Source organism: Puma concolor, chromosome B2 (assembly GCF_028749965.1).
Source record: "Puma concolor isolate L17-30 chromosome B2, mPumCon1.1.hap2, whole genome shotgun sequence".
NCBI lineage: Eukaryota > Metazoa > Chordata > Mammalia > Carnivora > Felidae > Puma > Puma concolor.
The window spans coordinates 114,675,201-114,703,139 of NC_141671.1; the positions used below are offsets into that span (position 1 = coordinate 114,675,201).

The 27,939-nt window shown below is 40.5% G+C and overlaps 1 protein-coding gene across 6 annotated transcripts in view; it reads left to right on the forward strand.

The window, feature by feature from the left end:
* The window catches only part of TPD52L1 (TPD52 like 1), a 117,743-nt gene that overhangs the window by 74,901 nt on the left and 14,903 nt on the right, over positions 1 to 27,939 (forward strand). For all 6 annotated transcript variants that reach the window (XM_086707756.1, XM_086707752.1, XM_086707753.1 and 3 more), the window contains exons 2-3: positions 5,860 to 5,975; positions 17,633 to 17,781. In XM_086707756.1, coding sequence (XP_086563882.1) covers positions 5,928 to 5,975; positions 17,633 to 17,781 — 197 coding nt within the window. In that variant the 5' untranslated portion in view covers positions 5,860 to 5,927. The remainder of the gene's footprint in view (positions 1 to 5,859; positions 5,976 to 17,632; positions 17,782 to 27,939) is intronic.

Below are 27,939 nucleotides of genomic sequence, written 5' to 3' on the forward strand. Positions count from 1 at the left end.
TTTCTTCTTCCTTCCTTTTTCCCACCGTCTCCAAGAAATGGAACAGGAGACATGTATGCCCTTGGTAAATTCTAATGCACTCTGTACCTAAGGGAACTCCCTTGCCTGGGTGTCCTGGGCTTGGCTTCTGATGATATATGAAGAGGGAAATAAAAATATGAAGAACATCCTCTCCTTAGGAAATCGCCCATTTTGCCAAGCTTTTGTCTCTCTGGAAAACCCAATTTCAGATGCCAAGAATTTAAATGTGAATCTTTTCCCCATGTTTCTTTTGCTCCTCTGCCCCACTTCAGACAGGTGGAAGCCTTAGACCAGCTAGGAAAATACTATATTCTTGGGGAAGCAAAAGAGAATATAGCACATTAATATTTTTTTAAACTATCACCCCCAATTTCACCAATATGCAGCTGTGGTTCATATGGAAATTAAAAACTTCTATAACATTTTCACATGTCTTCTCTTATTTCACATAATTTACTCTTAACAATGATCCCATAAGGTTATCAGTTTTACAGATGAGAACACTGAGGTCAAGTGTACTCTGTAGTTAGTGGCAAACCCACAGATGGTAGAATTCCAGATCTCCTGACTCCCTGGCAAAGGGGGCCTATGCCAGCCAAGGGGGGCATAGTTTGCACATTTGAAAAGAGAACCAAATTCATGAAGTTGTCTATATTCATAACGTACTGGTGTCTGCTAAAAATTATGTTTCTTGACTGATTTTGTCCATTGATAACTGCTTTTATTAAAACTATGCTTTTAATCTCCTCTAAAACCTGCTTCCATAGTAACTAGGTCATTTTATACTCATGCTGCCCTGTCACATTCTCATCTGTCACTTGGTGTCTCTTATCATTTGCTTTTATTTTTCCTCCCCATTCTGACTCACTTCCACTGGTGAATCACTTCTTTATTCACCTCCTCTTTCATCTACTCCTAGACTCTGGAATTATCCTCTGACCTCATAATTTGATTACTGCCTTCCTAACCCGGTGAGTTGAGCATATTCTACTGGAAATAGCCGGCCCTGTGCTTCCTTTGTTTGGGTTTGCATGGCTCCCTGCGCTGAGCTGTGTGACTCAAGAACACCCATTGGAAGAGGATGCAGCAGGGAAATAGGAGCAGAAGTAGGAAAAGAAGATGGGGACTTGGCATTTAATGTCAAACAAGAGTGAAGAAGGTAACTGGCCTAATTAGACCCGAACCAACAAGGAACGTGGTTGTGAGTTGTCTTGAATGGCTTCGTTCTGGGAGTGAGACTTTGAAGGATCTGTGATGTTGCCGTGGACTGGCACATGTGACAGATCATAGCTGAAGGCTGGCGCACAGAATCTCACTGCATAAGGTCTATGTTATTTTCCCCTGAAAAGAAGAAACTACCCCCTGGAAAGCAAATTCCCTCTTTCCCTAAATCCACTGGAAGTTTCCCAGTTCACATATTGTCAATTAAAATGGATTTTGAATTGTGGTTTCTTTCTAGACTGTAAGAAGATACTAAAGATGTTTGATGTCTTGAAAAGTCTAAGTACCTGGTAGTACTGTGTGTAACCTGACATGTGTCCTCTCACACTGTCAAGAGAGGGGTAGATTGAGAACTTGTGTACCAGCTAAGTTTGAACAGTAGCTCTTTAGTTCCTGGACCCAGCTGAGTTAGGGAGACAAGGGTGTCTTAGAGGTTCCTACAAGGGCTCTTCTTTAACCCTAACCCCCAGGGCAGGGGGCTGCTTACCTTCTGGGCCCATCTCTTAACTCTGTGCTTGGAATTGCTGCTAGTTCTTGATAAAGGCAGTTCTACAACATTGACTGAAAATACATCGGCCACATCATAAACATAAATATTTACTAGTGGGGAGGGAGGCACCTGGTGGCACAGTAGGTTGGATTTCGGCTCAGGTAGTGATCTCACTGTTGATGAGTTCAAGCCCCACATCCAGCTCCCTGCTGTCAGCACAGAGCCTGCTTCAGATGCTCTGTCCCTATGTCTCTCTGCCCCTCCCCAACTCTCTCTCTCTCTCTCTCTCTCTCTTGCCCACGCACACACACCCTCTCTCTCTCTCTCTCTCAAAAATAAATAAATATTTTCTAAAAAATATTTACTAGCAGAAGTGACCATTTCCCCCCTCTTTCAATGACCTACTTAACATTGCTGTACTAAGAATCTACAGATATTCTCATAGGTTGCTGATGTTTGCATAAAACTAACACAGTCTTTCTGAGAGATAATTAGGCAGTGGTTTTCAAAACCGTCATGCTCTTTGCTTGGGTGGCTTGGTCGGTTAAGCATCCAACCCTTGGTTCTGCTCAGGTCATCATCATCTTGCAGTTTCATGAGTTTGAAACCTATGTGGGGTCCTGTGCTGGCAGCGTGAGGCCTACTTGGGGTTTTCTCTTTCCCACTCTCTTTCTACCCCTCTCCTGCGCTCGCTCTCTCTCTCTCTCTCTCTCTCTCTCTCCCCATCTCCTTCTCTCTCCCCCCTCCCCCACTTGCACTTATCTTTGTCTCTTTCAAAATGAATGAATAAACTTAAAAAAAAAGTTCCTGTCCTTTGACTCTGTAATCCAATGTACAGTAAATCATCAAGATTTTGCCCAATGATTGACTAGGAAGATGTTCACTGTAGCTTCCCAGTAAACAGGATGAGTTATCAATCATACATGAGACAAAGTACTGGATAACTGTCAAAAATATATAAGTGTGGGGCTGTGTGTCTTTAGACAGACAGGATATTCATGATTTCCTATTGAATAAATCAAGTTCACAACAGTAAATGCATATAAATATATACAAGAAAATGTAGACATATGCATAGAAGAAATACCTAGTAAGGATGGACCAAAATGATATTTGTTTCTAGATAACGTGATTAACAGTAATTTTAATTAGTAATGGATAATTTTATTTTTCTATCTTCTACAATGAACACATATTACTAATGAAAAAGAAAATGATTTAACAGTGAACCTGGCCTCTAGAGTAGGTAGATGGGACAAGAATCTGATGAACTTGGTTCAGCAGTATGCCACCTTCACTGATGTGCGTTGGTGTATCAGCAGTGACACAAGATGCTGATGGTACTCTGTTGATTCAGACCAAAGGATGTGGGTACAGGAGACTCAAGAGTAGGGTCAGCTTGAGAACTTTGCAGATGGTTTCATATTTTTACTCTCTAACAATTGTTCTAATATTGTAGGATAATTATCTTTCTTTTTTGACTTGAGATCAAATTTTTTTTTGAGTTTTTATTTTAGAGAGAGAAACAGACAGAACATTAGTGGGGGAGGGGCAGAGAGAGAGAGGGAGACACAGAATCCTAAGAGGCTCAAGGCTCTCAGCTGTCTGCACAGAGCCTGATGCGGGGCTCAAACCCATGAACCGTGAGATTGTGACCTGAGCCGAAGTCAGAGGCTCAACTGACTGAGCCACTCAGGTGCCCCGAGATCAAATTTATTTTTAATTGTTTTATCAAGTAATTATTTATATACAAAAGTATGTTTACAAAATAAATTTAAAGTGTAGAAAATCTTCGTACACAGAAACTCAGTGTCCCAGAAATGGAGCATTACCATTAACCCTATACAGACCCCATATAAGTTCCCTGTTCCCATTTACACGTACCCTCTCTCAGAGAAAACCCTTTTCCTGAATTATTTTTATCATAGTCTTGCTTTTCTTTTCTAAAGAACATTTTATTTAGGTTTGCATGTTTTTGGCCTTCATATGGATGGGAGTATACTTTATTACTCTTTTCCAATTTGTGTTTTTCTCTCAGTATCTTGTTTCTGAGTTTCATCCATGTAGTGTGTAGCTGTAGCTCAGTCATTTTACTGTTGTCATTCGTGCTGGTGTAAATGCACCAGGATATACTTGCGCCTTCTCCTGTTTGTGGACTTTTGCATGGCTCACAGTTCTTGCTACCATTAAAGTTCTTAGTAATGACCTCTGGTGCTCCTATATGAGTGTCTCAGGTGTATACATACACAGGTGTAGAACTGATTGATGGTAGGGTATGTGAACTTACCAGATCATGTTAAATTATTTTTCAAGTCTTTTATCTCTCTTTATATTCTTGCCAGCAATGTGTGCGAGTTTCTATCCTTCACATAGTCGTCAACATTCGATAATGTCAGACTTTGAACTTTTACTAAACCAGTGGGTGTGCAGTGATTTCATCCGTATTTCCCTGAACATCAGTGAGGTTGAGCATATTTTCTTGAGTTTGTTAACCATTTGTGATTTCTCCCCATAGCAAATCTCTTTTGGATGTTTTGGCCCTGTTTTTATTGGGTTATTTACATTTTTGAAACTGGTTTGTAGGAATTCTGCTTATTCTGGAAATGCATCTTTTACTAGTTAAACATGCAGGAGAGGTCTTCTTCCAACTAGTGGCTTGTCTTTTAATTTTCCATATAGTGTGCTCGATGAAGAGACATTTGTGATTTTATTCATTCTTTTATTCATTATTTGCCCTTTTTTGTGTCTTTTTTTTTTAATTTTTTTTTTCAACGTTTATTTATTTTTGGGACAGAGAGAGACAGAGCATGAACGGGGGAGGGGCAGAGAGAGAGGGAGACACAGAATCGGAAACAGGCTCCAGGCTCTGAGCCATCAGCCCAGAGCCCGACGCGGGGCTCGAACTCACGGACCGTGAGATCGTGACCTGGCTGAGGTCAGACGCTTAACCGACTGCGCCACCCAGGCGCCCTCCTTTTTTGTGTCTTAAGAAGTCCCTCCTACCCAGAGGTTCATAAATCCTATTGTCTTCTAAACTGTTTATAATTTGATCTCTGTGAATGATGTAAAGGTATCCAATTTTATTTCTTCTACATGGATAACTATCTGCTTCAGGACAGTTTACTAAAAGACCTTCCTTTCCCCACAGATGTATAAATGTCCTAATGAAACTTCCGTATCCGTGAGGGCCTATTTCCTGGGTCCTCCAGAGAACATACGCGTTTAAGTTATCCAGATGCCAAGGTCCTCAACTCGGGAATGTCTATCTTTCTTTCTTTCTTTCTTTCTTTCTTTCTTTCTTTCTTTCTTTTCTTTTATTTTATTTTTTGACGATAAGGCATTTTTCTCACCTAACAAGTTAGAAGTTGTGCTGTCCTGGGGGTCATTCTGTGGCACAACCATGTCATCAAGAACCCAGACACTTCCTTTTTTCCCTCTGCCAGAATCAGTTTGTCTGTGATGTTTCCTCCCAGCTGCTGCTGCTCCTGGTTTTGTATCCACATATTTCCACATCCAAAGTGGGAAAAAGTTAACAATACTCTCTATTCGAACTTCATTTGGGCCACCCACATAGTGTGCATTCAAGCACCCAGCTCACACACAGTCCCACTCGGGGTTATGGATGTCAGGGAGGCATTTTTGCCATCCATTTAATGCTGAGTGTCAAGGCAGGCTACTTGCCTTGCCAGATCCCTGTGGGGAGCAATGGTATTTATTTCCAGTTCACCTTACTCTCAGGGTGCAGCTCTGAGGGGATGCGGATTTATGGACAAGTCTCACCTTAAACCCCTCTCTCTGGGTGGCCCTAGGCTTTGTCCTCTGCCCCCTGCACCCCAGGGGAGAGTGAAAGCCAAAGCTGGAATTCATCTGGGTGGCAAATGTGGAACTAATGAAAACTTCTTTTGTTTACACCTCTGGCTTCCCACTTTCCCTTAGTTCTTTGGCTTCGTATTATTCTTTACTTTCTTGGAAGTTCATCACACATTTAGAAAGATTTTTTTTCTTGGAATATTTAGTTGTTTTTCAGCAGGAGGGTCAGTCAGGGCATCTAGTTCTCCAGACTGAAAACAGAAGTTGGCTAAATTTATATTTTAATTGCATTCTGTTTTTATCAATCTTGCCTAAAGGGTTGTTGGAGACGGAACCATTGCAAGGGCGAGATGAAGACACAGTAGCCAGCGCGGACTTCTCTAGCATGCTGTCTGAGGAGGAAAAAGAAGAGTTAAAGGCAGAATTAGTTCAGGTATGTTCAGTAATCTTATTGTTGTTCTACCTCAGTATTTTAGGAGCTATTTATTGTTAGTTTTGTATACGTCCCATATTACAATTATGTTGTCTTTCATTTAATAAGATTTTTAAAAAATTAAGTGTATTTATTTTGAGAGAGAGAGAGAGAGAGAGAATGAGAGTGGGAGAAGGGCAGAGAGAGAGACAAGAGAGAGAATCCCAAGCAGGCTCCACGCTGTCCGCGCGGAACCCAACCTGGGGCTCAATCTCACAAACTGCGAGATCATGACCTGAGCCAAAATCAAGAGTTGGGCGCTCAACTGACTGAGCCACCCAGGCGCCCCTCATTTAATAACATTTAATAAATGATATATTACAAGGTGATTACTTTTTTCTAAGGTGTTTTTGTAATGCCAGTTGTCCATTACACTTTGGTTATAGTAGAAAAAGGAATGATTAAGCAACAATGATGAATAGGTGTAAATATGCACCTCTTATTCTTTTAAAGTTCACAATATTATGGGAACAATAATCACTTACTGATGGGTACAGGTGCAAGCTCCTTTTTAAGAGCAGTTCTTGCTTTAGGTCAGCAGCTTAGCTCAACAGATACTTTGAAGTGACTTATTTTTGTAATGCAAAAGCCAGTCATAGAAGCGACTGAATTTGTTGTGTACTCTTTTGCAGAAGAATAAAGCTCTGGGGGCAGAAAGGAAAACTATGATGAATCCAGGTTTCCTTAGCTCCTGCATAGTTGCTGTGGGCCTCTGGACGTAGAGGTGGGGAGAGTGCCTGGCTCATTGGGGATACAAGTTTTGTTCAAGCCATTTGTTTGCAGCACCCACTAACCCTTCAACGCTTTGCTAAGGAGCATTTACATTGGAGGAGGAAAGCACGGGAGAAAGGGAGCTTCTCAGGTAGAATAAACAATAGGGCAAGAGGGAAGAAGCCCATATTCCTCCCCATTTTGTGTCCCTGCATCATAGGGGAGAAAGCTCCTAGCCTAGCTGGAAGCAGGACTGTGGGCTCTATGCAGGCTGAGGACACAGCTTTGAACTCCACCTTACCCTCACCCAGCTGGGTCTGCTCCAGACTCTTTACGCTCTAATGTTCTGGTGGTGTCTGTTTATGACAGGTTATAATAATATTAAAGACTTTTTAGGTGCTTTCCCAAAACACACTTGACAATGACTTCATTATAACATGAAAGAGCAGCTTGTTCTTGGTACAGCAGAAATTATTTCCGTAAGCACAGTGCCCCAAATCAAACAGCCTGTTTCTTTAGCTAGGTCTGTCTGTGGCCACTGATCCAGAACAACGCAGTTGACTTCAGATTGGCCACACATGCCAGCATGAACAGACCGAAGTCAGCTGTCACGGAAAATGGACTAGCGCCATGTTTTCTTAAAGCCTGGAATTCTGGTTCATGACCTGTTGGCTCATGTCGATTGTGGTGTCCAAAAGTTGTATTTTGCAAACTGGTGTAAGATAACTGATTCTAAACTAAAATAATTCCTGTTATAGTCCATATTTAAGTGTAGACAAAACCACTGTAGCAGACCAACTTTTATAAAAGTTCTGGGACTATTGGGTTATACATACACATCACATATGTCAGTGTATTTTTGTGTGCATTCTTTATTTTCTAAATGTTCAACAGTGAGCATGCATTATTTTTATAATCAAGAAAAAGCAAGCCTTGGTTCTAAGTGGATGCCCCTGTAATGAAAAAAGCCAACAGTGTTTTCAGAAATTCCTGTCTTATTTGGCCACATTAATAAGCTTGCAGCACATCTCATTCCTAAGACTCTTTGAGCCTGACTTCTGGTAATAACACCAGACTCCTTGTTACTGTGTTCAAGTTACCAGGATCCATGTTTTCATCCTTTAGAATGCTTCCTGCTTCTTATTTCTGGAATCCTCAGAAATGAAGAAGAACTTCATATTGCCAAAGAAGCATCGTGACTTCCAGAGGCAGGTGGGCACAGCTGTATGCCCCAGGCCAAGTGACAAGCAAAGGAAAGGTGTCTTTGCTATTTTTCTTTTCACATCTCCATTTCTTCTGCCTCCACCTCAGACCACCTCTGCTTAATGCTCATCCTTTTCTTAAGTCTTCTTTCCCTGCCCTTCCACAAATGCAATCTGGTGTGTATGTGCGTGTGCACACTCTTGCTCATGCACATGTGCATGCACACTCACACACCCACCCCAGACCAGGTTCTTTCAGATCACATTCAGATTAGCTCAGAGGCTAGGGGTTAATTACAACAAGAACACGCAAAGAACAATCTCGGCCGTCCCACAACTGGCCCTCCGAAGACCTGGGACCTCTTTCAGACAGCCCAGCTTCCCGGCCTCAGCTCTCCACAGATGTTCTTCCTGGGCCCCTGGTTGAAAGCAATCCCTTTCTGTGTGAGGGAAGATCCTACTGGATCTGTTCTCTACTTGGTTAACAGAACATCTCGCAGGCCAGCCTGTTAGATTGCCTTTGAGTAAGGCAGTCATTTGTGGCCAAGACCCAAAGCAAGAGCTTTGTGTAAACGGACTTCTTATCTCTGACTCCGTTGCTTAAGAGGGGTCTTGGGGGTGCCAGGGATTCAGTCTCCTCTTCAATGTGCTCCTCTCCCTAGTGTCCTCAGATTCTCTCACTGTCTTGTGACTGCACTGGATCCCTCCCCACTGCTTTATCTAGACTGTTTGGTTGTTTATATTCCTATGAGGATGCCTTTATACTTCGGGCAAACTCATAACTCCACTCATCCACACAGCCAGCATATGGTTGTGTGCTTACCAAGTGTAGACAACAGGAAGATCCGTCCTTATGTTGGGAGACATAAAATAAGCCAATATTGTCCAAAAGGCTACATCTTAGATGGAGTCTTCATTTTGAAAGAGGAATCTGTTGTTAACACAATTTAGTCTTTAGTTTATTATTGTCATCATGCAGTACATATGTGTGTTTTTAAAAGTCTCTTCGTTGTGAGGCCAGTATCGCCTCTGATCTTGTGCAGTGGTCTGTGTATAGAAGACATGCAATTAAGATTTGTAATTAACTTGAATTATTTTGTAGGTTAAAGAAATACTTACATCTTTTAAAGTTTATTATTATTTTTTTAGTAACCTCTACACCAGACATGGGGCTTGAACCCATGACCCCAAGATCAAGATTGCATGCTCTACTGACTAAGCCAGCCAGGCACCCCAAAATATTTACCCTTTTTGTTTGTTTATTTTTGAGAGCAAGATAGAGAGAGCATGCAAGAGTCGGGGGTGGGCAGAGAGAGAGGGGGACAGAGGATCCCAAGCGGGTTCTGCGCTGAAAGCAGCGCGCGTGACGCAGGGCTTGAACTCACAAACCATTGAGACCATGACCTGAGCAGAAGTCGGACACTTAACCAACTGAGCCTCCCCGGCACCCCAATATTTACATTTTTAAATACCAGAAGTTGAATATGCTTTTATACAAACCTAATCAACATATAAAGAAATACTATTTTGTTTCAGCTATTTGTTCTCATAAGCTGCTCCTGGCAGCTTTTCTGAGGTCTTTACATATCTATTCTGTGGGGTTTTTTACCTTCCTCTCCCTTTCCGAATAAACATGCTCAGTATTTCTGTGCCGCTTCCATCCTGCTCTACCTTCCTATCACGAAGCTGCGTGTTAGGCTTCGTATTCCACAGTGTGACTTGGCTTTTGAAAGGGATGGAGTGTTGGCATTAATAGTGTAAATTTATGACTATATAGCCAGCAAGTACTGCCAGTGTCCTCTAGATAAAATGACTCAAGAAAAATAGGCAGTAATAAGAGTAGGAAAAACACCACGCAACAGTATCAAGTAGGCAAAGCCTATTTTCAAGGCAAAGCCTGTTCGGGCTCCTTTCATCGCTTTGGGCTCTTCTCCCTTCCTTTGGTGTGTGGTTCCTCAAGAAGAACACATGGTACCCTCACGCCATCTGGCTTGTAGACTTACAAAGAAGTGCGTTAGTCTCTTGGCCTTTCTCTCTTGGTTCCTTCCTTCAAGACCTTCGTTCTTTCATTCTGGACTGAGTAGTGAACAACTAAAGTGTTCATCATCGGTAATGTCTTATTGTAATACCTTTCTGTTTTAGTCAGAGTCCTCCAGAGAAACAGAGCCAATAGGATGTATATATGTATATGGAAAGAGATTTGTTACAAGGAATTGGCTGATGTGATTATGGAATCTGACAAGTCACAGGATCTACCGTCAACAAGCTAGAGACCTAGGGGAGCAGATGGTGTAGTTCAGTCTCAAGGCTTGAGGCCTAACAAGAGCTGATAAGTCAATATTACAGTTTAAATCTGAAGGAAGAAAAAAAAAATGTCCCAACTCAAATGCAGCCAGGCAAAGAGAATCCCTGTTAACTGAGGGAGGGTCAGCCTTTTTGTTTTATTTAGGCCTTCCACTGATTTGATGAGGCCCACCCACTCTGAGAAGGCAGTCTCCTCTACTCAGTCTACCAGTTGAGTAGTTAATCTTATGCAGCAACACCCTCACAGGCACACTCAGCATGTTTGACCAAATGTCTGGGCACCCCATGGCCAGTCAAGTTGACATATAAAAATAACCTTTGCACTCTCTCAAGTAGTATCTGGATTTTAATCTTAATTCTTTAAGACCGTTAGCCAAAGGCAGGACTGGCCAGGAGAGGAGAGGAGGCTGGCCTTCAAACAGTATATGCAAGAGATCAGAAACTCTTATTCCTAAACATCACACTGATGATTCAATAGTTTATGAAAATATTTCTTTGTCTCGATGTAAGTTAGATATTTTATGTAATCTAGCAAATAAAATAGGAAGGTAAATTTTCAGTCTTCTAACATAAATGTCATATTGAAGTTATTCATTAGCTAATTCAGATTAATTTGTATTTTTTTGCAAAATTCACTATTTTAATATAAAATTAACTGTTTTAAAGTGAACAGTTCAATGCATTTAGTATACTTATGATGTTGTGTAACTACCACCTCTATCTAGTTCCAGGACATTTTTAACACTGCAAAAAAGAAACCCCATGCTCATTAAGCAGTTACTTCCCATTTCCCCATCTGCATTCTATATCTGTGGATTTACTATTCTGTATATTTCATATACCTACTTTGGGTCTGACTTCTTTCACTTAGCCTAATGTTTCTGAGGTTCACCCATGTTGTAGCATGCGTCAATACTTCATTCCTTTTTATGGCAGAATAATATTCCATTTTTTGTGTATACTGCAATTCATCTATTCATCCTTTGATGGGTATCTTGGCTGTTTTCATATCTGGCTATTGTGAATGGTGCTATTGTGAACAGGTGTATGCATGTATTTGTTTATATTATGTTTAACTTTTTAAGATACTACCAGACTATTTTCCACAGTGGCTGAGCCATTTTACATCCCACCAGCAATGTACAGGGTTCCAATATTGCTACATCCTCACCAACACTTGTTGTGTGCCTGTTAATTCTTAAAGAATCAAGTTTAAATATCTAAGCATAAATATTTGTCCTATAAGGAGATCTTCTAGGAAGTGAAGAAACCAACAAACCAGACTATTAGTTTCTAATAAAAATGATTAATTTAAAATTAAAATTAAAATTAATAAGTACTTTAATTAATGATTTACCTGCACTCCACTTCATTCCAAAAGGAATTTGACATGGCTTACAGAGGTACCTATAGGGTTTCCATACTACCTCATCAGAGTATCTGGGAGTGCTTATTAAATAATGCATGTCGGTGTAGCCTGGCCCTACCAAATTGAAGATATCAGGATCTTAGGACATTAAAAGGGGCATACATCTAGAATCTGCATTTTGAATATTCCCTATGAGTGACTTTTATGTAAACTGAAATTGAGAACCATTGGTGTAACTAGACCAAAAAATCTCATTAGTCAAAGGAAGGGTAGAATCTCACCCTGAGCATCATTTAAAATATTTGTGATTAAAGGCTTTGCCGTGGGGCAGAACTCTGCTCTGTGGAAAGAGATGTGGTTCTCATTTTTCATTCTTGCAAGCTAATACAATTTAAGATTATGTATTTTTTCAATTTCTGGATTTGCTTATAGAATTTTTGGCATACATTTAATCACTGATAAATATACTGAAAGTTTCAAGCAGTGTGAATCTTAGCATTTTATTGAAATTATGAGAATTTAATTAAAGAACCTGAGAGTAGACCTGAGTAACCAAGTTCGTGTCTCCATCATTAGGAGTCTCTATCTTACAAATGCCTTTTAATGTGTACTTCCATGTTTAAAATATTAGGCATGAGACTTCATTGTTCTTTCTTTAGGTTGGTGCTTGGTAAATTGGTCACTTCCGTATTTCTCCCTATCCCTTTTTTGGGATCAAGGATTTCATTAGAAAACTATGAATCCCTTACTTCCCTCTCCCAAATAACTAATGAGTCTCCTACTGCCCCCCCCCCCCCAATTTTGAATAAATTTCTAGGGTCCCATAGATAGGAGGTTTCTCTACATCTGTCATTTTATTCTGCCGGTTAAAAATTGTCCCATTATTTTTATCACATAGGAAACTATGGTAATACCCAGTGCATCAAAAAAAAGCACAAGACTCCCAATAATTTCAGTCATTCAAAACATTATTTATGCAAAAGAAAGCAGGTCTTTTAACAGAATAAAAGACTGACATGAAACCCAGGCATTTTCTTTTTTTTTTTATTATTTTTTTATTTATTTATTTTTTTATTTTTTTAACGTTTATTTATTTTTTTGGGACAGAGAGAGACAGAGCATGAACGGGGGAGGGGCAGAGAGAGAGGGAGACACAGAATCAGAAACAGGCTCCAGGCTCTGAGCCATCAGCCCAGAGCCCGACGCGGGGCTCGAACTCACGGACTGCGAGATCGTGACCTGGCTGAAGTCGGACGCTTAACCGACTGCGCCACCCAGGCGCCCCAACCCAGGCATTTTCTATGGAAAGAGAGCTAGAGATACAGCCTTGGGAAATATTAGGCCACAGATTAAATGCAGGAGGATACACTGACAAAAATGACAAAGTAAAATATGACATGATAGCAAAAGAATAGAGGGTTTAATTTTAAAATAACCGTATGTTCTCATTTAATGGGAAGACTAAAAGCATGACCCCCCTTTCTGGTCCCTGAATAGATTCCTTTTGCCGTAATGAGTATTAGATCTGCATACTGAAGACCTGCTCATCAAGAAAAGACAGGGTGCTACTGATTATAACATGTTTACAGAATGTGTAATTCATTTTAGGAAGATTTCCATGAGCATTAGAAAACTGTTCCGTAAACATAAAAAACGAATAGTACTGGGTTACTAGGGCATTTGCTAATATTAAAAACCCCAAGAGATTGTTCTTTTCTACTATTGTATTTAAGATGCTTCTTAGAATTTTGCCTATTTTGCTTAAGCGATTACTAGTGTCTAAGAAGCGTCACAACGCTATTCCAGTCTGTCCACTATTGGGGTAAAGTCTTCCTTTGCACTAGAAAAAAGACTAATATTTGTGAAACTACTTTTCTTTTTTGAGATTCTTTTCTAGCAGCTATGTCTTTGGTAACCCAAGGAACACATTTGCAAGATGACTGATCGTGTCAGTGATGTGGTTTGTGGTCAGAAGTGGAACTAGACTTTGAATGTAAATGGGGCACAGCTGCCACATTTTTCCAAAATAAGAAATCTAGTAAAAATGTCAGGCTTTTTAGGAACTATGTACACGTGGGACACTAAGGAAGTACTAATAGTTCTCTTCTGGTTTCACAAAGAAAGTCACAATTATTTATACTTTTCAGAAAACAATGATGTAAATTGAAGCAATATTACCAAGGCAATACATTATAAAATATGACACTGGAATAAAATACAACAATTGGAATCAAAGACTATATGGGCTTTCAAGTTGATTTTCACAGGTTATAGCAACACTGTCTAAAATCTGGGCATTTTAGGGGCGCCTGGGTGGCTCAGTCAGTTAAGCGGCCGACTTCAGCTCAGGTCATGATCTCGCGGTCCGTGGGTTCGAGCCCCGCGTCGGAATCTGTGCTGACAGCTCAGAGCCTGGAGCCTGTTTCAGATTCTGTGTCTCCCTCTCTCTGACCCTCCCCCATTCATGCTCTGTCTCTCTCTGTCTCAATAATAAATAAACATTAAAAAGAAATTTTTTTTTAAATAAAATCTGGGCATTTTAAAGAACTGCTCTGTTAGAAATTACATTTGCAGGAGCAGTTTTTTGTATGTGACTTACACATTTTATAACTGTAAGTTTGTACCTTTTGTCCTTCTTCACCCATTTCACCCCCCACCCCCTTCACCTCTGGCAACTACCAGTCTCTTCTCTGTATCAATGAGCTTGTTTTTGTTTATTTTTTTAGATTCCTCATATAAATGAGATCATATGGTATTTATCTTTTTCTGTCTGATACATTTCACTTAGCATAATGCCCTCAAGGTCCATCCGTGACACAAATGGCAACATTTCCTTCTTTTTTTTTTTTTTTTTAAGTTTATTTGTTTATTTTGAGAGAGCAGAGCATGTGCAGAGCCAGGGCAAAGAGAGAGGGAGAGAGAAAATCCCAAATAGGCTTTGTGCTGACAGAGCAGACTCAAACTCCATACCATGAGATCAGAACCGGAGCCAAAATCGAGAGTAGGATGCTTAACCGACTGCACACCAGCATCCCTTTCTTTCTTTTTTATAGCTGAATAATATTCTTGTGTGTGTGTGTGTGTGTGTGTGTGTGTGTGACAATAACATTTTCTTTATCCACTCATCTATCAGTGGACACTTAGCCTGTTTCCATATCTTGGCTATTGTAAATAATGCTGCAATGAGTACGTATCTTTTTAAGTTAATGTTTTCATTTTCTTTGGATGAATACCCAGATGTAAAATTGTTGGATCATATGGTAGTTCTATTTTTAATTTTTTGAAGGATCTCCATATGTTTTACATAGTATACAAGAGCAATTTTATGATGCTGAACAGATTTGCTCTTCTGCTAACACAGGGGAAAGAGGGAATATGTCCATACATAACCTTGTACGTGAATGTTCATAGCAGCTTTATTTGCATTGGCCAAACCCAAATGTCCTTCACCAGGTGAATAAGTAACAAACTGTGGTATATCCATACAATTGAATACTACTCTTCAATAAAAAGAGAACCATTGATAATGCAGCAACATGGATAAATCTCAAAAATCTCAAGTAATAGATTGAGTGAGTGAACAAAGCCAAAATGAGTATATACTGTGGAGTAAAAGGAAGACTGGTGGCTTCCTGGAGGAGCAGGAAAAAGGGGGAGGGAGAAATTACAAAGAGGACCTAGAAAACTTTTGGCGGTGATGGATATGTTCACAAGAGTAACACACATGTCAAAACTTACAGACGGGTGGTTTATTATACGTCAATTATATGTCAGTAGATTGTGAAAAAGGAAAAGCAACACAAACATTGTTAAAATGTCTATACTACCCAAAGCAATCTATACATTTAATGCAATCTCTAACAAAATACCACCAAAATTTTTCACAAAGCTAGAGCAAACAGTTCTAAAATATGTATGGAACCACCAAAAACCCAAAATAGCCAAAGCAGCGCTGAAAAACAAAAGCAAAGCTGGAGGCATCACGATTCCAGACTTTAAGCTGTATTACAAAGCTGTAGTTATCAAGACAGCATGGTACTGGCACAAAAAAAAGGACACGTAGATTGATGGAACGGAATAGAAAACCCACAAATGGACCCACAATTATATAGTCAACAAATCTTTGACAAAACAGGAAAGAATATCCAATGGAAGAAAACTGTCTCCTCAACAAATGGTGCTGGGAAAATTGGACACCGACATTCAGAAGAATGAAACTGGATCACTTTCTTACACCATACACAAAAATAAATTCAAAACAGATGAAAGACAGGAAACCATCAAAATCCTAGAGGAGAATGCAGGCAGCAACCTCTTTGACCTCAGCCGCAGCAACTTCTTACTAGACATGTCGCTGGAGGCAAGGGAAACAAAAGCAAAAATGAACTATTGGGACTTCATCAAGATAAAACCTTCTGCACAATGTAGGAAACAATCAACAAAGCTAAAAGGCAGCCTACAGAATGGGAGGACATTTTGCACATGACATATCTGATAAAGGGTTAGTAACCAAAATCTCTAAAGAACTTATCAAACTCAGCACCCAAAAAACAAATAATCCAGTTAAGAAATGGGCAGAAGACATGAATACACACTTTTCCAAAGAAGACATCTAGATGGCTAAGAGACACATGAAAAGATGCTCAACATCACTCATCATCAGGGAAATACAAATCAAAACCATGATGAGACACCACCTCACACCTGTCAGAATGGCTAAAATTAACAACATAAGAAACAACAGGTATTGGTGTGGATGTGGTTAAAGGGGAACCCTTTTGCACTGCTGGTGGGAATGCAGCCACTCTGGAAAACAGTATGGAGTTTCCTCAAAAAGTTAAAAATAGAACTACCTTACAATCCAACAATTGCACTGCTAGGTGTTTACCCAAACGATACAAAAATAGATTCAAAGGGGTACATGTACCCCGATGTTTATAGCAGCACTATCAACAATAGCCAAAGTATGGAAAGAGCCCAAATGTCCATAGACTGATGAATGGATAAAGAAGATGTGATATATACATATATGTGTGTGTGTGTGTGTGTGTGTGTGTGTGTGTGTGTGTGTGTGTAATAAAATGGAATATTACTTGGCAATCAAAAAGAATGAAATCTTACCATTTGCAACAACATGAGCAGAACTAGAGTGTATTATACTGAGCGAAATAAGTCAGTCAGAGAAAGACAAATACCATATGATTTCACTCGTGAAATTTAACAAAACAAATGAACATATAGGAAGGGGGAAAAAAGAAAGAGGGAAACAAACCATAAAAGACTTGTAATGATAGAGAACAAACTGACAGTTGATGGAGGGATGTTGGTGGGGGATGGGCTAGATGGGTGATGGTTATTAAAGAGGGCACTTGTTATGAGCACTGGGTGTTGTATATAAGTGATGAATCACTGAATTCTACTCCTGAAGCCAATACTGCACTGTATGTTAACAAACTAGAATTTAAATAAAAATAAAAAATAAAGGGCTGAGATTAACTGAAAAAAATAAAAGACAAATCACTCTCTTACCTACATCCTGTCCTCCCTCGTTCCTCCCTTTCTGAGGCACTAGTTTGGCCAGACCACAATGCCTGTCCAATCTGTGCCTGCACCAATGCAGCTATGTGTAGTTGGCAAAAAATAAACACAATACTGACTAGTGACAGTTGAAAAGAAGTTGCTTATAAGAAAAAGGCATACAGTACAAAGCCAGTTTTTTGTTCATTTTGGAAGATGAGAAGCCAATCTACTAAGTGTCAGCTATTTCTTAGTGGATGACAGGTAATTTTTATTTTCTTGTTTATATTTTGCCGTACAAATGACTTTTTTACAACTTTTATAATCATTAAAACGAAAAAGATCTATTTCTATTTTAAGATATCTGTCATCTCTACGAGATGTGTTTGGTCCAGACAACATGGGCCTGGTAACAAGAGGGTGCAGAGGGTTGATCTGGAGCATCAAGAGCTTTTGCATGTATATGTTTCAGCTGGTCTCATGTCTTTCCATACCATTTCCCCTGTTACATATAGCTAGAAGACGAAATTACAACATTACGGCAAGTTTTATCAGCAAAAGAAAGGCATCTGGTTGAAATAAAACAAAAGCTGGGCATGAACCTGATGAATGAATTAAAACAGAACTTCAGCAAAAGCTGGCATGACGTGCAGACCTCTACTGCGTAAGTGTATCAACAGAATTTTTAAGAAATCACTTAGCTTGCTGTCTCTTATCTCTTCTGTTGTTTTTTTTTTTCCTATGCAGCTGATTTGGTACTTATGACTAGGAAAAATATTTTCTCTAGCAGTAAAATAGATATGAATAATCATTAAATATGTTGCATGATGCAGACTCTATAGTTAGCTTCATGAAATTAAACTGTTCACCTAACTCCATTTTTACTCAGATGACTTTTATGGGTTTGTATTTTTCTCTTTATTTTATATATTTTAAGCATTTGTTAAATGTATTTTTTTCTTTATGTTTTCTCAAAAAATTCTAAGTGGACAGGTGACTTTTCCCCAGAATACTTGGCATTCACTACAGGTTTTGAGTTTCTGTGACAAATGGTTGGCAGTTTTAGTACAGACTTGTTGCCCATTAATTTAAAAAGAAAAGCTTGTACTTTTCATATTTTAGGGATGTGCTTTTCATCTCTACTAACTCTAGGGAAAATTTAGAGGGCTAAGGCCATGTAGAATAATAGAAAAAAAAATATATATATATATATGCATGTATATAAATATGCATATATATGTATATATATATGCATGCATATATATATACATATTGCTCTCTGTCCCTGGTTCCTGACACAGGGTCCCCAAATCCCTTGGAATTTCCATGGGGGTAGCAGTATCCTTTGTTCTAATGAGATGACCCCTGGTGGCTCTGGGATAGGGAGCTGGTCACTACAAAGACCAAGCCATGATTAGAGGTTTGGACTTGCAGTGCTATCCGCTATCCACTATCCTCTAGAGAAGGGAGAAGGGGGTGGAAATGGAGTTAATGACTGTATGATGGCGCCTCCATAAAAATCCCCAAAACATAGCATCCAGAGAGCTTCTGGGTTGGTGAACACATGGAGGTGCTGGGAGAGGTGCACCAGGAGAGAGCATGGAAGCCACACATCCCTACCCATGTACCTCGCCCTGTGTATATCCTTTATCATATCCTCTTATTTTTTTAAGTTTATTTATTTATTTTGAGAGAGAGAGAGAGAGAGCGAGCACGAGTGGGGGAGGGGCAGAGAGAGGGAGAGAGAGAATCCCAAGCAGGTTCCAACTCAGGGCCCGATCTCACCTTGAGATCATGACCTGAGCTGAAATCAAGAGTCAGATGCTTAACTGACTGGGCCACCCCAGCCTCCCCCATATCCTTCTATAATAAACCAATAATCTAGTAGGTAAACCATTTTCCTGAATTCTGTAAACCACTCTAGCAAATTAATTAAACTTGAGGTCATGGGAACCTCCGATTTATAGCCCATCAGTCACAAGCACACAGGTGATATCATGGACTTAGATTGGCATCTGATGGGGGAGTGAGAAGGCAGTGTTGTGACACTGAGCCCTTAACCTGTGGGATCTGACACCATCTTCGGGTAGGTAGTGTCTTAAACTTTAGGACACCCAGCTCTTGTCACAGAATTGCTTGGTGAGGGAAAAACCATGCATCTGGTGTCAGATGTGTTGTGAGTGTGGTGGTCATTGAGAGCAAAGGAGACACACAGGAGAAGTGGGTTTCTCCTGCTGCTAGACCACCAGAAATGTTTTTGGCTTTCCCGTTATCTTTTTGTCTGATATTAGGCAAGATACAGAATAATTTAGGTATTCTACAGCCATGCTTTTTATTGGATTACTTTTAAAATTACATGAAATATCCAGCTACTGGGTGCTTTTCTAATGATTTAAAATATTTTGTTTGCCAGGTGTTCTTGAATCAAAGGAAGTAAGTGCCCACCTCATGATGTAATTTTTCTTCTTTTTGTGAGTTGGGGGTAGAGGCTGGTGGAGACAGTTCTTATCCCTATCCCTAATGTTAGCCCCAAATTTGTGCCTGCATGTAATGCATTTTCTTCCATAGCATTATCCATTGCATGGTAAAGATATTACATTCCTAGTATTTTAGTGGGAATCAATTTTTTTTTCTTTGCAGGTACTTTTCTCCTGGACAGAGATAGGCCCTACAGTAGGAAAAGGTACCAGTGATGGACAACAGATACTTCAGTTTTGCTGGGGGCAGCTTTGTCTGCTGGTTACTGAAAACTAAGACCTAAGACCTTAGTGCAAGTGCCTTTGTATAAAGAGTTCCATCTAAAAGGAACTTGATGATTCTCCACTTTGCTTCCCCTAGTTTCCATGTAAAGGCAAATGTTTTTTTCCCCTATCACAGCCTAGTATCTACTCCTATGCTTGTGCACCCCAAGGGCTCATCCAGACAGCGTCAGGGCACAGCCCAGAGTAGGGCAGGATGGAGCCAGGGAGCCCATCAGGTTATCTCCACAGGCAAATTAACCTTCCCCAACCCGATGGTGACAATTATGGAAGAAGATAAGAGACCACATATTGGTGCTTATCAATTTAAAATATATATTGCAACACTATATGAATAGTCTCCTGTAAAGGACAGATGGATTTTAGGTACTAAATTAAATGAGCTTCTCTGTCAGTAGTTTTGACTTCCATCTTTGCCCCTCAGTAGCACTATACCAGTTAATGGCCCTGACGGAGTGAGCCTGAACAATCTCCATTTTCCTGATTGTGGGCCCTCTTGTCACACTGATCTGAACTTCCCTCTGGGGTTTAAGACCCAGGTAAGATCTTTCTGCTTGGCCTCCCTAACCATGCTGTAGGGTGGGCTAACCTCACGGGAGATGGGATAACTCTGGCCATTCTGTTGCCGAAGGGAGGAATGGAGCCGTGGATATCTGGCCAGAGGGTACATCAAGTCTGCCCTAGTTCTGATGGGGGCAGGGTGGGAATAAATAGTCCTGAGGCATGGAATTAGAGTGAGCAAGTTCAAGGAGGGTGGGTAGCCCCTTCCCACATTGGAGAATATATAGTCTCTAATTTTCTCACGTTTGAAAAACAAATTAGTTTTATAGTCAGGCGGTACACTTAGTATCGAGCTTTTTGTTGCATGAATAGATTTATTCCCAAGGATTCTGGAGTTGAAAGACTATCAGGGAAACACAGTTTGGTTTTTGTGTTTGTTTACTTTACAAGTAATTCCAGATAACCAGTTAAACAGTAAGTTATGAGAAGCGACATGAAGGAAAAGAGTGTTAGGGGGATGTATGGAGCAGGAGTTTGAGCCTTGCCTGGGGACTCAGGAAGGTTTTTCAAGGCAAGAGGTGGATGCTTCAGCAGAGCTCTGAAGGATGAGTGGGAAATCAATCAGGCCGGGAGAGGCAGGAAGAGCTCCTGGGGGAGGCACAGCCTGGTGATGGCCAGAAGGAGAGAAGGCTCCCTCTCCCCTGGGAAAGCAGTCTGGTTAATTAGTGTTGTTGACACAGCAGGGAGAAGTGGCAGAGGGGTGCACAGGGCCTTGTGGTGTCTGTTAATAGAGCTATTCTTATTCCACTGCCACTAGAAAGCCATTAAAGGGGTTGTGACAGTTCATTTACCCAACATGTCTTAACGTGTGCCTGCTATTAGTCATTATTACCCAGGAGCTAATCTAAGCTCTCGGGATGTAGGATTCAACAAGATGGACAAAGTTCCAACCTTCTTAGAGTGTTGAAATGGAAAAGAGCATGAAACCAGCAACAAAGCAAACACAGGAGATGCTGTCAGGAAGTACTATGATGAAAACAGCACAGGGTGATGGGCCAGAGGAGAGGGCAGAGGCACTGTGATTGAGTCCCGGTCAGGGATGTCCTGTCCTGGGAGGTTACTCTGAGCTAATACCTGAATGACTAGAAGGATCTAGTCTTGTGATGATGTAGGGGAGAGCTTTGGGGTTGAGACAAAATTTGCTGCAAAGACCTTGGGGCAAGAAGCGGTTTTGTACATGTCAGGAGCCCAAAGAAAGTGTGGTAGTGAGAGGGGCTGAGGTGGGAGTCTCGGGGGCCTCGCAGCCCATGTGGAGAAGGGGGGGGATCTTATTGCAAGGTTTTGGATGCCACTGGAGGATTTGAAGCAGCAAGTGATCTGTTCGAATTCACCTTTAAAAAAAAAAATCACTCTGGTAACTTTGTGTTATACAGATTGTGGAGACTGGAAAATCATTTCAGAGACTGTTGTAGTAATCCAGGTCAGTGAAGCTAGTGAGGAGCAGAAAGGGGACAGAATTGGAGGCCAGGCCAATGGGACTTCTCAGTGGTTTGGGGCTGAGACATGCAGGAGGTAAAGGGATCAAATATGACTGTCAGGTCTTTGACACGGGCAGCTGGTTGAGCATGGGGACTGTTTGCAGCAATGGGCATGTAGCATTGTGGCCAAGCCCGTGGACTATGGACTCCAATTGCTTGCATTGCAGTCTAGGACCCCTGCATCCATGAAATGAGATCATATTAGTACCTATCTCATAGGTACTAAGAATTCAAGGAGTTAATATTTGTTAACAGGCAGGACAGTTTCTGATGCTTTGTAGGCCTATTTGCTGTTCTAGAAAACAAGTCTGGGGGAGGGGGGGAGACCCAAGAATTTTGTTTTGGTGTGTGCTGACTGAAATACCCAATAGACAAACAAGTGCATACATCTAGAAGGCAACTCAGAGGAAGAGTCAAGGATGGAAATGGACATGCAGAGTCATCTGCATGTTGATGTCATTGAAAGCTGCAGGACTAGATGACAGTTATTCAGAGATTATTTAATAAATCTGGATGATCATGGTTCATGGTATGAACCTTACTTTGTACAGAAGAATCAATCCTTAAGTGGAAGGCATGAGTATATCAGTAACACGATTCCAGGAAAGCACCTTTCTCCCGCCCTCTTTTCTTGGCTGCTGACACAGGAGGAAAAGTCTTAATCACATGGTGGGGGGGTGGGGGAGCGGGGGGCAGGGCTTGGTAACAATCTATTTTCCCCTTGAATTAATTAAATCCCTGCTGTTAGTGCCATGTTACCCATTCTGGGACAAGATCTACACCTCATAGGATGAAAATTTTGATGTGAGAGAATGAGAAGCTGGGGTAAGGTGAGGTTGAGTAAAATTAAATTTCAAAGCACTAAAGAGAATTTTAGCTGTCAGAGGATTGAAGGTGATTCCCAGAGGCAATACTTTGCATACTGATTAAGCAATCATGACCTATTTAGTTTGATTTATACTGGAAAGAAAATCTATGATATGTTAATGAAGGATCTTGGCATATTTTAGCCTGTGGTAGGATTCAAAGAGGAATAGGACTGAATGATAGAAATAATTATATAGCAGACTGAAATGATCTCCTTTATAGAAAGATAACCATGCAGCAGCAAGTAAAAAGATCATCTGTAAACTGGGGTTTGTTGTTGCTGTTGTTTTTGTCATAGTTTGTATGGCTTTGATTTGGAATCTAAGAACATACACCAAAAATTCCCGCCACCTCCTTTTGCTGTTGTTGTTGTTGCTGCCGCTGGGGTTTTTGTTGTTTGTTCTCTGCTGCTTTTTTGTGTTGTCTTTAGACTTTAAAGAGGCACGGATGGGGGAGGTGGGTGGTTTTGGAGTGTTAGAGGTAGGGAGGCGACCAGAGGAAAAATTGAATCTCTTCTTAGGTAGAAGGAGTAGGGATTCAGACATGCGACGTTCTTGTGGGCTATTCAAGCTGATAAGCTTCATTTCAGTGAGTGTTCAGCCTTTGCTAACCCCTGACATTTCCCCACTAATAAACCCTTCTGAGTTGTACCACAGACCAAATGGTGGGGCTGCCAAGAGGAGAAGGTTTGGGGAAGGAAATCCTTTTGGAACAATTAATAACTCCATCCTACATAAAGAGGAGTAAAATTCAGCATTAAGAAAACTTGAATTGAGCATGTGATTTACTTGCTCTTTGATTTTTGTGCTTCTAAGACTTCCAAACCGTTATAGTCAATAATGATCATTCCCTCTTTTTTATGAGAAGCTGTTGTAGCACCGTGGAGTTTGGAAGTGCCAGAGAAGATTAAAGACCTCATTTCAAAAGATACACATAGTCAATGTCTTAGACAGCTGTTTATTCTGCTTACCTTTCGGCTTTTATCTTATCACAGAAGGCAGGAAGTAGACTCTTTCAGGTTTAAGTGATAACTATATTTTGGTAGTGTTTAGGGAACCTTCCAAAGAAAATAAGCCTCAAAACTTTGGTGTCTTTGGGGAGACGTGCATGGGCCACTGTTAAAATAATAATCTTTTTAAAATCCCATAACAGAAAGTATACCTGTGCTATAAAATATCTTCTTGTAAAAAGACTGTTGAATTAAAAAAAAAAAAATTAATGTTTATTTTTGAGACAGAGAGAAAGAGAGAGCAGAAGCACGGGAGGGGCAGAGAAAGAGGGAGACACAGAATCTGAAGCTGGCTCCAAGCCCTGAGCTGTCAGCACAGAGCCCAAAGAGGGGCTCGAACTCATGAACTGCGAGATCATGACCTGAGCCAAAGTCGGATGCTTAACCAACTGAGCCACCCAGGCACCCCAAAAGACTGTTGAATTTTTAAAATTTACTTCGACTTGTGTGTAAAAAAATACTTTAAATCAAAACATTGTAGAACACCTGCTTTCTTCTTTTGATTAACACTACTTTCAAATCAGTAAGACATGACAAGATGAACTGTGTGAAAAGTCAGCAGAATCCCTTTCGGCTGGCTTGCAGAGAACCTTACCCCTCACTACTGATAACCTCCTGGTCAGTGCACCAGCCAAACAGTTAACCTGTCCTGGCATTAACTGCTATCCATTCCTTAAAGAAAATGTGGCATATATACATATACAAAGGAATATCATTCAGCCATGACCAGGAAGGAAATCCTGCCTTGAGACACTACAGACAAACCTTGAGGGCATTATGCTAAGTGAAATAAGTCAGACAGAGAAGGACAGATACTGCATGGTATCAGTTGTACATGGAATCTAAAAATCATTTTTTTTTTTAAGTCAAATTTTTGGAAGCAGAGAGTGGAAGGGTGGTGGCTAGGCACAATGGTGTGGGGAAAATAGAGAACGTTTGGTAAAAGAACACAGACTTCCAGTTATAAGATGACTAAAATTCTGAGGATCTGATGTATAAAAGAGTGACTCTACTTGATAACTGTATGGTACGACTGAAATTTGCAAAGAGAGTAGGACTTCAATATTCTCACCAAAATATATATATAAACATGTGAGGTGATGGATGTGTTAATTAACTAAGTGGGAGGAATTCTTTCACAATGTGTATGTATATCAAATCACTGTGTACGCTTTAAATATCTTACAATTTTATTTGTCAGTTATACCTTAGTAAAGCTGAAAAAAAAAAAAACCCTACCCATCCCAGCCAGTCTCTGAAAAGTAAAGCCTGTGTTCCTGTTGACTTTCACTGAGAAATAGAAATTTTACTTGTACACTAAATAAAAAATCTCCCAGTAAGAAGTCTTCGGTGAGTTAAAGTGTGAGCTGCTCTGTGCTATCTACACTTTTGTCAAAGAAAGGTTCAGCACTGGACCAGATTCCAGCCTTGTTGGGAACTACAGGTTCCTATAAGGCTGATGTTTGTCAGAATGGCTTTAGAGCACAGGAGGACACATTTCCCTTGCCGCATCTTAAGGCTTCCAAGTGCCCTCCCCCAGAGTCAAGAGCTTCACAGTGGGAAGTACTGACTCTGCATCTGTAGCTGAAGTCTGGGAATCAGCCTGGACTCTATTTCCTTCCATTGGTCCCGTGTGGTTCTTGCTCTAGTGTATTCAGGCACTGGGGACACAGCAGTGATGGACAAGATGTGGTCCCTGCCCTCAGGAAGTTCAGGCAGGTCACAGAGACAGATTTCAAAACCATAATTGCAACATGGTAGAAAAAATGTTCGGAAAGAGCTGTGTGAAGGGGTCATAGGAACACAGAGGAATGGCACATAACACAGACTTCTTGGAGCATGTTTTCCCAATTTTTCTGCCTCCTGGCACATCATTGACAACAAGCTGAGGGTACCTTAATATTTTGACTTTTTTTTAAAGTTTATTTATTTTTGAGAGAGAGAGAGCGCACGCACACACACACACACACACACACACACACACACACACACGAGAATATGGGGGGAGGGGCAGAGAGAGAGAGGGAGAGAGAGAATCCCAAGCAGGTTCCACATTATCAGCCCAATACGGGGTCTATCCCACGAACCGTGAGATCATGACCTGAGCCGAAATCAAGAGGAGGACACATAACCAACTGAACTACTCAGGCGCCCCATTTTGACTTTTATTTAAGGAAAATATATTAGTCTCCTATTTCATCAGTTATGTAACTCAGCAATGTGTAACTTCTATTTAGCTTAAAATAAGAGACATAATCTAAAATGCTAAATACCCATTTCCATTTAAATTACAAGGTTGTCAAGTCAATTATAAGGTTGGTGTTTAAGTTGTTTCTCATTATTTGCATATTAGTGAATGTAATTTTATGTGATAGGGTTGAAAATCAGTTTTAAGTATTAGTAGTACAAACTGTGTGCCAAATTCCATGCCACAATAAAGGGAGTAAATTGTAAGTATAACGACATCCTTGGGAGTTTTTAGTGGCCTGACAGGAGGGTCTTTTTTCAAGACGTGGGTGCCTCGCATCTAGATAGGGATGTATATTACTTCATTCAATCTTAAGATGGAGCCCAATCAGGATGCAGTGTAAGGTTACAGGATCTGTGCAGTGCGAAGTTCCGGAGGGACCTTTCTCTTACACTGTGAGTGGTACTTCTTAGAGCTTTTAAGTGCTCTGAGCCCAATGGCCTATTTCTCATGGGGTCCCTGGTTCCTTTGTTCTGGGAAACCACTTCTTCACATAGAACCCTCTGACATTGCCCACCCCCTCTACATCTCTTTCCCTCAATTATTGGTCTCTATGTAATGTATGTGGGATGGCTAGTAATTGTTTTCAAGAAATGTGGTAGTTAGTCTGGGGAGGAGAGGTATAAAAATGTGGGAAAAGAGGCACATCTTAGAATTCTTGAAATGCATTACCATTTATCTCCACAAATACTGGAGCTGATATAACTCACCTTCAAATGTGTGACGTCTGCAAAGCAAGAAGACATAATGAAGGAAGGAAGGCGCCCTGGTCCTAGCCTTATCTCTGTCTTTAAAAAGTCACACAGTTGTTCTGGGCCCTGATCCCATCATCTGTAGTCTGAAGAAATTGGGCTCCAATGCCTTTCAGATTTAACATTATATAATTCTCAGGAATAAAGAGTTAACAGTCTTAAAAATCTCTCTTCAACACTCCTTTGAGCTCTCCATATGTTTGAATTTAAACTGAAATTGCACATAGGTATAGAGTTGCATTTTTTCATGATGAAGACTTAAATGCCACTTGTATTTCACTGAAGTACTCAGATTCCTGTATATACCCACCATATATTTTGCTAGAGAAGTGTTTAAAGCATCAAGTAGCTAGCACTTACTGCTTACTATATGCACTTCTCTCTGACTAGGTCTTTTATGTTTAAAATAAGCCCTCAAATTCAGAATATGATACACAAGTGTTCAAAAGTCACCTCATCTCTAAATTCAAAGCATTCTCAAATATATCAAGTTAAACTTCATGGAACAGTTTACAAGAAAATTAAATATTTGCTCTAACTGCAAGAAATTCCTGTGGAAATGCAGAAGCAATGCAAGAAGGAATTCTCTAACTAATACCCAGTCCCAGCCTCATGCAATGGTCACAGGTCGTGCAGGGTATTTCTTTACTTTTCTCTTGTGTCACCTTTCAGGCCTTACAGACTCACAGTCTTCCTAAAGATGCAGGTTTTGGTCCTTTTAATTCTTCAAAGTGGGGCATGTACAATACAACAAAATCCTTTTTCTTGGCAAATTTGATGGGATCACATGGCAGAGTGGCTAGAGCAGAGGTTTTAAGGCAAGATTTGGCCTGGTAAGTTCAAGGACTGGCGAGGAAGTCAGTGATGGAGCAGAATGAGCAGATAGAAAGAGGACCAGCTTGGGTGCGATCATCGTGAGGCCTGTTGCATGGACTTTGATTTTGACTCTGAGTCCTCGAGGTATCAGTCAAGTGGGAACATAGGCTTATCAGTCAAGTGGGAACATAGGCTTATTGTGAACAGATAATTGCAGTATTATATTTCTAAAACTGTTTAGAAAAAGTCACTACAGTATCCTAAGATCATGTGTCCTCCTTATTCCCAGCTATGAGTATTAGAAAAATAAGCTAAATACTAGTTGTATTTTG